This window comes from Apis florea, unplaced genomic scaffold (assembly GCF_048593485.1).
Source record: "Apis florea isolate Af1SG1 unplaced genomic scaffold, ASM4859348v1 contig_1794_pilon, whole genome shotgun sequence".
In the NCBI taxonomy this organism is placed as follows: Eukaryota; Metazoa; Arthropoda; class Insecta; order Hymenoptera; family Apidae; genus Apis; species Apis florea.
In genome coordinates this window covers 2,030,122-2,041,928 of record NW_028256482.1, presented here as the reverse complement: position 1 = coordinate 2,041,928, position 11,807 = coordinate 2,030,122, and the positions used below count along the sequence as shown (strand labels likewise).

Below are 11,807 nucleotides of genomic sequence, written 5' to 3'. Positions count from 1 at the left end.
TTACGTTGCTAGGTGAATTATATGCTATAAAAATATATATATTCATACTAAATTATATGTATATTTACTATAGTATATTTATAGTGAATTTATCTTAATAACTAAAATATTTTAATACTCAGTAAAATAATAGATATTTTAAGTAAACGAAAAAAAAAAAATATATATATATATATATATACATATGTATTACTAGGAATTAAAAATTAGTATAAAATAGTTTGTTCGTTATAGAGGTCGCTCGTATCTCTTACAACTTATATGTTCATTGTTGCCCTATTCATTGTCTTATTATCATTGTGTATTTGCTGCCGTGATCATCGTTATGTTATCAGTTTCGTAAGTGAACCAATATGTACTAATAAAGTATTATTATGCAGTGCTGTGAATCATTACCATTGTTTTCGTTATGGCGGCGTCACCGGCGTCGCCATCATAGTTAATTTTTGAGTCGATCAGTGTCATCAGAGGAAAAGAGTCATATGAATAAGAAAATCAAGAAATTTTGTGATTATTCTAGTATGAAATCCATTTTAGCCTATGAAGTGTAAATGTACTGTCAATATTGCTTGCATAAGACAGGCAACTACGTACAGTGAAATTTTAGTTGAGTTAAATGTATGTTACTCTCTGTAGGAAGTACCGTACATTTTCGAAAAATTGTTCATTTTACAAAAATGCCAAAAAATCGATTGGTTACTCGTTCAGTAACGAACAGTCGACCACCTCATATGACTTTAAATTTGGAGTGTACAGAAGAACCTCTTAGTGAAGCTCAATTAATGTTACGATTGGAACTCAAAGAAAATTATGATAGAGTATGTTTTGTTTGTTTTCTTCTAAATCATCTTTTTAATTTAATTTCACATAGTGGATTAACTTTTTAACTTACTTTAGGTTGCTGCTACTTTAGAAGAATTGGTTAAAGATCATGGAGGTAAATTGGTATGCCAAGCAGGCAATGTCAACGGTTATCAATATACATTGTAGGTATCATTTTCTACATAGATGTTATCTTTTTGCAATTGCTGCTCTTTTAGCAAACTCAGTGTTTGTATCTTCTCGTATACCAGGCCTTCAAATCCTGCACAAACAACGGTTAAAAATAATCCTCAACCTATTGTGAATGTAGTAAGTGTTACGTTATGAGTAATACATACATATACATGTAGATTTGTATATATAATATTAGTGTTATCTGTAAAAATAATTTAATAATTACAGAATCAAAATAAGAGTCAATCTATTAAGTTGAATGTATTAAATAATGCAAATGGATCTCAGGGTAATATACAACTTGTTGTGGATTCACGAATGGGAGTTATTCTTGGATCTGTAGCTCAAGCTCAAGGTAAGAGTTTGATCATTGTTTTTAATCATTGTTTTTATATCAAATATAATATCAAGTATAATAAATTTTAGGAACGACTATAACAAATGTTTCATCAAGTTCAGTATCCACATCAGCATTGACACCAGGATCAACATCCACATCTACAACTTCATCTATATCTTCTGTTACACATTCTCAAACAGAAAATGTATCAAGATTTTATCATAATTGTTTTATAATTAACAAGTTTTATACTTAAAACTAAAAAGTTCTTTTATTATTTATTTTCAGTATAAATATACTCGTTCAGGACGCAGAACAAAAGTGCTCCAAGTACAACAATCTGATATAATAGAGGAAGTATGTTATGTTTAAATATTATTTTACTTAAAGTTTTTTCTTTTTTTTTTTTTTTAAGGAACTGATTTCATTTTATATTAATCATATAGCCTACACTAGTCTCTCGAGGAAGACAAAAATTGGGTTGTTCGACGCACGTTGTTACACCAAGTAAGTTTACTTTTATATATATATATATATATATATATTGAAATGATAAATAGCAAAATTTATAGATTAATATATGTTTATGTCAAATAAATTTAATATTTTAGCTACAACCAGCCCACAAGGTGTCACTAATCTTAGAATAAAAACAGTAAGTAAACAACAGATTACACCAACGGTGTCTTCAACATCAGCAACTATAAATGCGACTACAGGAACGACAACGCCAACAGTAACGGCAACAGCAACAACAAGACTGACAATTACAAAGCCAACTGAGCATACAAGTATCGGTGGAATATCAGTCGGAAGTAAAAATGCAGGTAAAAAAAGAATTTGAATTAAATGAATTATGATTGTTGATGTATTATAATATTATAATTTTAATTATAATATTATAATAATTATATTGGCTAAAAATCGAATATTTTTTTAAAAATATATATATATATATATATATATATATATATATATATATAATTTTTTCACAGTAAATAGAGTAGATAAACGAAATTTTTCAATTTTAATATTATTTATTTTAAAATTTAGCTTGCGATCAAATTGATGAATCGAAGAAAAATCTTCCAGATGGAAGAGAAGTAACTTTTAATAAAGTAAATGGAGGCAGAACATTTCCTTCATTGGTTGTTGTAGCTAAACCAAATCTTCGTACAAAGGATATCGCGCCACAAGTAGCTCAAAAAGAAAGATCGGAATTAGGTATTTATTAAAATGAATCAAATTATTGGTTTTTATTTTTTTTTACATAAATTATTAATTCTATATTTCAGATATAAAAGTGAAGAGCGTACTTATGTTCTCAGCTACAAAATTTGCTGAATGGTTGATACAGCAAGGGTTAGTAAAATCCGAACAATATTGTACACAACATAGTAATAATTATCAAAGGAAATTAGGAATGTATAAATTAAAATTAGGAATGTATAGTGATCAAGGTACATTTCCATATTCGGGAGGATATGTTTGGATCTCAAGTTGTTGTCCAGAACGTTTTGTTTCCGTTTTTTCCGGCTCAATTTTTGAAGGTGCTACATATACACCTACCGTTCTTCTAAAATTAATTTACCATTGGGCATGTCAAACAAATGTTCAAAATGTTGTTTCTTGGGTAAAAGTATCTAATGTATATGTGAAAAATTTTTATACCCATTTACGTAGTGTTTGTACTGCTGCAGTTTGGGATAAAACTCGAAAAATGGGAGGTAAAAATTCCGTGATACAAGTTGGTGTAATTAGTTTAGGTACAACATCACAAGATGGAAATTTAAGGCAAGTGAAAGTCGAAGTGCTTGGTGTATTGGATTATGCTACACTTGATTTAAGATTAAGAGCATGCGATCCAGTGCAAGATGGTGATAGATCATATAAACGACGCTTTAATAATATTTTACATCCATTGAAAGAGTGGGTACATACTGATTCAAAAATTATGACTGATTTCACCGTTGATAAAAGCACACTTGAAGAAATGGGTTTTAATCATGTAACACAATCAGCATTTTCTGATCAAAGTCCTCGAAATTTTATGAGCAACTATCACATTATGGAATATTTAAGAAAAATTGTTCCAAGAATGTTTCAAAATACTCTTAGTTTGCTTAGTAGACAAATGATACAACAATTTTTAGATGAATTAGTATGGAGAGAAATATATGGATCAACTGCTGCTCGAGCATTTGACAACATTATCGGACACATTGCGGAACAAACTAGAATTGATTCAAATGAAAGTCTTCTAGATCGTTTAACTAAAATAGCTGCTAATCCTTTTCATAATTGGTCTTATTCAACTGCAAATCCACCACCATTAACACCACTTATGACAATAAGCAAAGAAGAAATTCATTCGGGCTGCGAAGTTTTAATTTCAACTAATAGCAACATTATACAACAACAAGAGACATTACCTTCTATTCAAATAACAAAATCCGGTTCGAAAAGAGGACGAAAAAGAAATCTAGCAACAGCAATTAGCCCAGAGCCTGATCTAAAAAAAAGTTTTGATTCAAAAGGTACTAGAGAAAAAGATAAGGAATGCAAAAACGACCAAATACAATTGCAAGAATTTTACTATGCTACAATGGAGGGTGAAAAAACACTTCTTTTAAAAGAATATAAATCGTCTTTATACTTTAAATGCTTTCTTTGTCCTACAATGATGCGTTCAAATACAGATGTAATGGAACATACTATTGGTCATGTGCCACCACAAGTACCAGGACAATCAAATTCTCCGGTTTGTAGGTATTGTTGTACAGCATTTTCTTCTCAACATCAGATGATCACGCACGTTACAGAAGCACATAGTAGCTTTGGTCATTCTGATAGCGACATGGTTGTTTGCGCCATTTGTGAACAAAAATTTGGAAACAGTGGCCTTCTTATAAATCACTTATCGTCGATGCATTGTCCTTCGGAAATGCCCTATCGATGTGAAAGCTGTGGTTATCGTACTTCGAGTCATAAGGATGTTATTGATCATTTTTATCGAGTTCATGAGAAAGGTGAAGGATTACAGTGTCCTTATTGTTTGAAAGTAATAGGTTTTGTAAGAAATGGTAATCCTAATGTTACCAGCGTTCATGCATTTTTATTACATATGCAAAGGCATGTTATCAGAAAGGAACAAGGACGAGGAAATAAATGTTCAAGATGTTGTTTATGGTTTAATCAAAAAAGTTCATTAAAAATTCATCAAAGAGAATTGCATGATTCTGTATCTGGTACAAAGGTTATTCCATATTCAAATGGTAATAATGGAATTATGATTTCAAAACAAAGATTTCAAAGTAGACGATATGAAATTGATAGTCCCATACCGGAATTACCATGTGATGAAAAAATCAAAAAATGGATTACTGGTCCAGTTATAGTAAATGTTCCATTTGATGAACATCTATCTTGTCAAGAATGTGAGGAAGACATAGATGAACAAGATCATTATCCAGGTGAACAAAAATGTCAATTATGTTGCTATGTAACTTGTTGTTGGCGTGCATTTAAGGAACACCAACAACAAATTCATAATGAACGACCAATGACAAGTTTGGTAGTTCCTTCTCCTCTTATTAATATTCCATTAGATAAAAAAATGCAATGTTCGTGTGGTTATGCAACAATTGATGGAAATCAATTAGCAACACATTTAATTAGATGTAAAAAAATGTCTGCCTATCCAATGGAAGATACTGCACCGTCCGGAATGTTAAACAGTTTGGGTTTAGTTCCAAAAAATAATTCAGATGAAATAGATATCGATGTTAAAAGGACTAATTTACGTTAAAGTACAATAAAGTGGAATACAAATTTTTAAATACGTCGAATATCGTAAATAATAAATAAATCATTTAAAGAATGATTTAAAATATTGAAAGAAAAATAAGTTACACAATGTGTATAGTATGGATCACAAGTATAGTGAGGTGATAGTAGAAAATTATAAATGATTTGATTTTCGAAAAAATAAACATAAGAACTTGAATACTTTATACATTTGAATTGTGTTCAAGTTCCTTCTCAATATTTTTCAATAGTCGAAACATTTATATTTAATTTTTCATTTTCTTACTGTAACTTCACTATATTCGTAGTTATGTACTACATATACTTGTAATAGAATAACTTACTTGGGTAAGAATATTACAAATATAATATAAAACATAATAAAATGGAAGTAAACCACATAAATTGAATCGATTATATGTATCATATATCGATAATTTATTTTCATTTTTATTTCCGAAATTCATATTTTGTTATTTTTATTAGAGAAACAGGAATAATAATAGATAAAATTTTCATTGTTTATCAATTAAATATTTATAGTGAAAATCTTTTTAATAAATGAAATTTAAATACTTTATACATACTATACAATCTATTTCTTAGTTTGAAAATATTATCATAATGATTAAACATTTTTTATTGAATTATGTTTTACAATATCATTATTACGTTTATATTGCTGAGTTGTACCTTTATGAAATAATAATAAATTGTTGTTGTATAGAAAGTATATATATATGTATTGTACTTCCAGTTTAAAAAAATGTGTTTAAACAATTGTGTGTACATATGAAGATTTATTCTTTCTTTAATTCTTTTATATAGAATAAAGTACAAATTTATTTTTTAATTTTTTATTTATCAAGGGTGTTTTTTTCCATATGATAGGAATGAATAATTTTTTTAATTCCAATAATGAATGTAGCATACATATATCTTTATGTAATCAACTGTATAATTACAGTATACAATAATAACTAATGAAACACAAAATTCTATTTTCAACTGAAAAAAAATCGAGGCAAATTGAACAATAATGCATTAACATATAATAATTCATTATTTATTCTGTATTTATCTATATTCCTATATTATATAAGCTATAAACACTTTTTTTTCTTTTTTTTTTTTTTTTTTTGTAATATTTTACTTTTTTTTATGATTTTACAGTCATGTCATTCATTATCGAGTCAACACTATAGAACGCATTTACTAAAACAAACTACAATGTTAATTGATTGGGATTACCAAATATTTTAATTATAATCATAATCATTATCATTAATTGCTATTATCACTACAAACATTAATTGTATATAAACATAATAAAGAAAAATTGATTTAATTGAAATTACAATCATTGTTATCAATGTATAATTTATTACTTAAATATATATGTAAGTATTATAACAAAATATTTTAAATATAATTTTTTAATTATGATATATTTGATGTTATTTTTGTTTTTTCATCTCATTTCGAAAACTAATTATACTGAAGTTTTATGAATTATGTCACAAGTTAGTATTTTATTTAAATTAATCTTTATTAGAAAGGTAATGGATTTTGATACATCATGTAAAAAAATATAAACTAAACAAAAGATATTTACTTAAAGACAACCAAAATGCTGGTTGAATTGTTATATAATATGTATGTATGTGTATACAATAATAATACTTACAAATAAGAAAATATATAATAATACAGAATAAGACGCGGTAAAACCCAATTTAATACAATTAACATTGAGATTTATTAATAATAAATTTTTGCGTAATTTGACGTTTCATATTCAGTTTTTTGAGACCGTCAAATTTTTTACGTGGGAAGCTTCGTCAGCTGTTTACATGCTCTTAATATTGTATTCAAGAGGATTAATCGACATTTTCGCCTACATTGTATTATGTTGGCAATCTACATACCCGACTATTAGTTTCGGTTTTTTATTTCTTCGTATCTCTCCCCATATATCTTCGTACTTGCTTTCACACACACACACACGCACACACATATACACATGCATATATTCTCTCTCTCTCTCTATATATATATATATATATGTACGTATACATATAAAGATTTCCCTTAAATTTAACGCCAAGGTGCATAATGCTAAAAATGTTATTTCGATATATTTTACATACTTTACATGTTTCAAAAGTATTAACTTTTTTATTGTAATTTGTTTTATTATATTATAGCAAGAAGAATTTGGAATATCTATTTATTTTTTTTATGAAATTTTTTTTAAATTTAATTTTTTAATAATAAACACAATAAAATTTATTAAAGGAATTAAAAAGAAAAGAACATCATTTATAATTTAGGGCCTTTGCGCTCCAAGCATTTTTCACTCGGTGAACCAACAACTCCAGATTTCCCGACGATTTCACCCATTCGGTGAATTTCTTATAGCTAATTTAAAATGATTTCACACAAATTATGTAATTATTAAGATGCATTCTCAGTTTGTCAGGGCAAGTATCACAATAAAATGTCGTTTGATGTTTTTTATCTTTCTTATTTCATTGAGAGCAAACCTTACAATCCCAATAATGTATTCTTATATTCATTGTCTTATTTTTATTTTTCATTTTCTCTTACTACATTTCTATTTTTATCACTTTTCTTCTTTCATCAATTTCTTAATGAATAGTACTAATTTCGTTATTCAATAACGAAAAATCAAATTTATCTTGAACTAATTCCATTACCGCATTCTATGCTTACAAAACTTAAAAACTTTGAAAATAATATTTTTTTTGCCACAACTGTCAAACTCGGACTAAAGCTAAACATATAATCCGATCCGCGTTTGCGATATAATTTGAAATAAAAAAAAATCTAGCCATTTGACAATATATTATTTTACATTTTATAAGATTATACGTAAAGAACTTAAGAATCTATTCATGAAGCGATATTCTAAAAAAATAAAAAATAAATAAATATTTCACAGTTTGAATTGCTGCATCAATCCAAATGATACTGGAAACTCTACCTCTGGAGTTATTGCATCAAACCAAGTGGTGCCTGAGAGTCACCATTGGAGCGCAAAGAGTTAAATTGTATGATGTAATTTCTTTCATGCTGAGATGTGGCCGTAGAATACATACGTTTCCGTTTAGTGTTCGCCCCTGTAATTGAAAAAAATCAACAAAATAAAAAATGAAAAAAACAAAGAAGTTATTCGAAATAAAGATTTATAAGAATGATAAAAAATACGTATATAAGGAGAAAAAAAAAATAAAAAATAACCAATGATTAAAAATTGATTGAAATAATTTTTTTCAAAAAAAAAAAAAAAATACCTGTGCGTTAAATTTGAAAGAGAAGTTGAGCTTCTGGCTGACTACTCGATGGCATAGAGCATGTAGAGATTGCCAGCATCACTGCCTGGTGGTACCAAGGAGTGAGTCGGCGGTAGGACACTGAAGCCCAAAAACATGAAGGTACGAACCAGCATTGCTAAACCATAACAACAAAATGTTTTAGACGAGAAATTTTTTCCTTCATAATCATTTTCATTGGAGTCAAAGAACGGTTGACGACAAGTACCTCGATCCGCTCTGTCTTTACGCAGACAAATGATGATATTTATACATCGTAATGTTTCTTCAGCATACTCCAGGAGAGAAACGAAGCCTTCTTTTGAACCTTCAGGTAAAAGGCAGCTTGGCACGCGAATATAAAGACAACGACGCCATACTACTGTTTCCCATTCGACAGATGTGCTTTCCGTCAAATGCAAAGTAAAAGTTAAGCGCAATGATTCGCTATTTCGTACAGCTTTCAATAATTCATCCTCCTAAAAAAGTTTAAAATTATGTAAATTAAATAAAGTTTAAAACTATATAAATTATATAAAACTTTATAAACTTTGTTGTTTTACAATTTATAATTAACAATTATAATTAACAATAATATTATAAAAGAGAAATAAGCTTTATTTTATTATGATTTTAAATATATATTTCAATAATATTATAATCAATACTGTATCAATATTGTAAATAATAAATAATAATAATAAAATACAGCATTATAGTAAAAAGAATTAATAATTAAGGATATATACTTGTACAATATGGGAGCTCACAGAGAGCTGACTCTGCTTGATCCCCACACCGTGGCTCTCTGTGTTGACTGTAGATACAGACAATGCGGCATGGGGCACATCAGGACCACCACAGAGGCCCCACACCCAACGTTATACAATAATGCTGTTGAAATCTAGATCCTTCTTCTAAACTTTCATCCATACATTTACTTGACATGTCACTGTAATTCCATGTATTAAAACCAACTTAATATTTTACACATATTAAATATATTTTAGATAAAAAGACTTTCATTAAATTTTATCATGTTGACAGTAAAAATTAGATATTTAATTCTTCTTCTTAATTAATTCTTTTTTATTAATTTCAATAATAAAAAAATCAATATTACAATAAAATTATTATTCAAAAATTAAAAAAATAATTTTATTAATTTTTAAATAATAAATTTATATATTGAATAACAAATAAATAATTCAATAAATAGATAAAAGAAAATAATTATACATATATTTTTTCATTTCATTTCGTAATGTTTTTTAAATATTTTTAAAATCTTATTTTTATTATATATTTATGTATGTGCACACAAAATCATTGAAATATTCATATAATAGTGAATCATAAAATTTTAAAATTAAATATGTATATAATAATATTTCATTAAATTAAAAATAAAATATTATTATAATTAATATAATTATAATAAATATAATTAATAAGAAAAGAAGATATTTTCATATATACTATTAAAAATTTCTTGATTTTAAAGTAAAATTATTTACGAAATAAAATTATAATTAATAATATATATTTATATAAATAATTAATATATAATAATTATAATATATTATATATATAATACATAATACATATACAAGTATAATGAATATTATATAATATATTATTATGTTATTATATATAATGAATATATAATATATTATTAATTGTATATAATTATTAATTATTAATTATAATATATTATATATGTATGCTTATATATGCTCGTAAAATTAAATATATCATTGCTTGTTATGCAGCGATCTATTATCTACGAAAATATATGAATATAAGAGTAATGTTATGGATATGCAATTGTGAGAAAAAAATTTAAATATTAAACAAACTTATTAACATATATTATTCAGTTTTATTTAATTATCTTTTGCGAAATGAAAATAATGAAATAGTTGAGTAAAATTCTTAATATTAAATTAGTTTTTGCATGTTTAAAATAAATATTTAATGAAATGAAATGATAAGTAATTATCATCAAAATAAAATGATTTTTATCTAATAATTTTCTGATTGTAATTACTGATCTTATTAAAATTATATCCTGATTTTATTCTATATTTACTAATTTGATATGTCTATATATATAAGTACAGTAAGAATTATGTAAGAAATCTTTATCGTTTAACTTTGACATATATACGTATATACACATATATGAATGCACGCATATAGCATGCATATATGTAAAATAATATAAAATAATATAAAATAAAATAGAAAATAGAATAGAATAGAAAAGAAAAAAGTTTATTTATTATATTTTTATGCTTTATACGCATAGAGAAAACAGCTGATATGTATAATGTATCGATGAATACGTGTTGTTTCTACGTCACGCAATGGATGTTCATGATTCACGTGGCAGTATACATAGTATAATAGAATAAATATTACTTTCGAAAAATTAAATAATATATTACAATTTCATTATTATTTAGTTTTTATCTCTTTTTTTTTCTTATTGTCTTTTATTGTATAAAATATTTTAATTTAAAATATTATACTTATTTAATATGTGTTTAATATAACAAGCGCTTCATAAAAAAAAATATAATTTTAAACATGAAAAACAAATTATAAATTTAAAGATTTTAGAATGATAAGATATTGTTGTGAATTTTTAAAATTCATTGTTTAAATATATTTGTGATAAAATTTTTATTCATGAAAAAAAAATTATTTTGAAAATGTATTATTAAACATATTTTTTTAAAAAGTATTTGACTAATAAAAATAATAAAGAATACATAAATACCAATAAATAGAATGTAAGATGGCGGTGATGAAATAAAGACAAATGGCGCAGTAGTCGCTACTTACCAATTGCTGGATATTAAACTTGGCATTATTATGCCTTTTTTAGTACTTTCACAATTACTTAATGATAGGCCGGAATTAATACTCATATTTCTTTCTTCGTAAAATTTTGACGGTTGTAATTTTACTTTCTCACAATGAAATCTTCGCTAGACTAGCGATTACTATTTGATAAAAAATTATCGTAGAATTACTAACACACAAGGCAACCGTACTACTCAAGCGAATGCAACGATACTGAAGCGCTCCTTCTTAAATGTCGACTTCACTCGATTTGTTTCGATTCGATATATATCGATTCGATTTAAATCGATTCATAATATTTTTATTTGTAATATTTAATTTACACGATGATAAATGTTTGTACCAATATTAACATTTTTACATGTTATAAAAATTTTTACATTATTGAGAATGAAAAAGCTACTTTAATAAGAAAATTAACATGTATATTTTTATTTAAATTTAGTTTCTGGGTTCAT

General features: G+C 26.0%; 3 protein-coding genes across 4 annotated transcripts; 1 reads left to right on the top strand and 2 right to left on the bottom strand.

Moving 5' to 3' along the window:
• Positions 1 to 227: 227 nt before the first annotated feature.
• Positions 228 to 6,003, top strand: row (relative of woc). Of its 2 annotated transcripts, XM_086912000.1 has the most exons (11): positions 241 to 339; positions 637 to 818; positions 898 to 986; positions 1,074 to 1,131; positions 1,225 to 1,351; positions 1,423 to 1,541; positions 1,625 to 1,693; positions 1,783 to 1,843; positions 1,948 to 2,163; positions 2,390 to 2,560; positions 2,632 to 6,003. In XM_086912000.1, exons 2-11 carry the CDS (start codon positions 678 to 680, stop codon positions 5,142 to 5,144), a joined length of 3,564 nt encoding a protein of 1,187 aa, XP_086768126.1. In that variant the 5' UTR covers positions 241 to 339; positions 637 to 677; the 3' UTR covers positions 5,145 to 6,003. The 2 variants fall into 2 exon arrangements, with proteins under 2 accessions (XP_012343928.2, XP_086768126.1); XM_012488474.3 differs by having other exon boundaries at positions 228 to 818.
• Positions 6,004 to 8,501: 2,498 nt separating this feature from the next.
• Positions 8,502 to 9,319, bottom strand: Oda (Ornithine decarboxylase antizyme). The gene is made up of 2 exons (XM_086912513.1): positions 9,260 to 9,319; positions 8,502 to 8,957 (listed from the first exon to the last, which is right to left on the bottom strand). Exons 1-2 carry the CDS (start codon positions 9,317 to 9,319, stop codon positions 8,502 to 8,504), a joined length of 516 nt encoding a protein of 171 aa, XP_086768639.1.
• LOC105735891 (Ornithine decarboxylase antizyme) lies at positions 8,708 to 11,565 on the bottom strand. The gene is made up of 3 exons (XM_086912171.1): positions 11,329 to 11,565; positions 9,228 to 9,430; positions 8,708 to 8,957 (listed from the first exon to the last, which is right to left on the bottom strand). Exons 1-2 carry the CDS (start codon positions 11,412 to 11,414, stop codon positions 9,328 to 9,330), a joined length of 189 nt encoding a protein of 62 aa, XP_086768297.1. The 5' UTR covers positions 11,415 to 11,565; the 3' UTR covers positions 8,708 to 8,957; positions 9,228 to 9,327.
• Between the last annotated feature and the right edge of the window lie 242 nt (positions 11,566 to 11,807).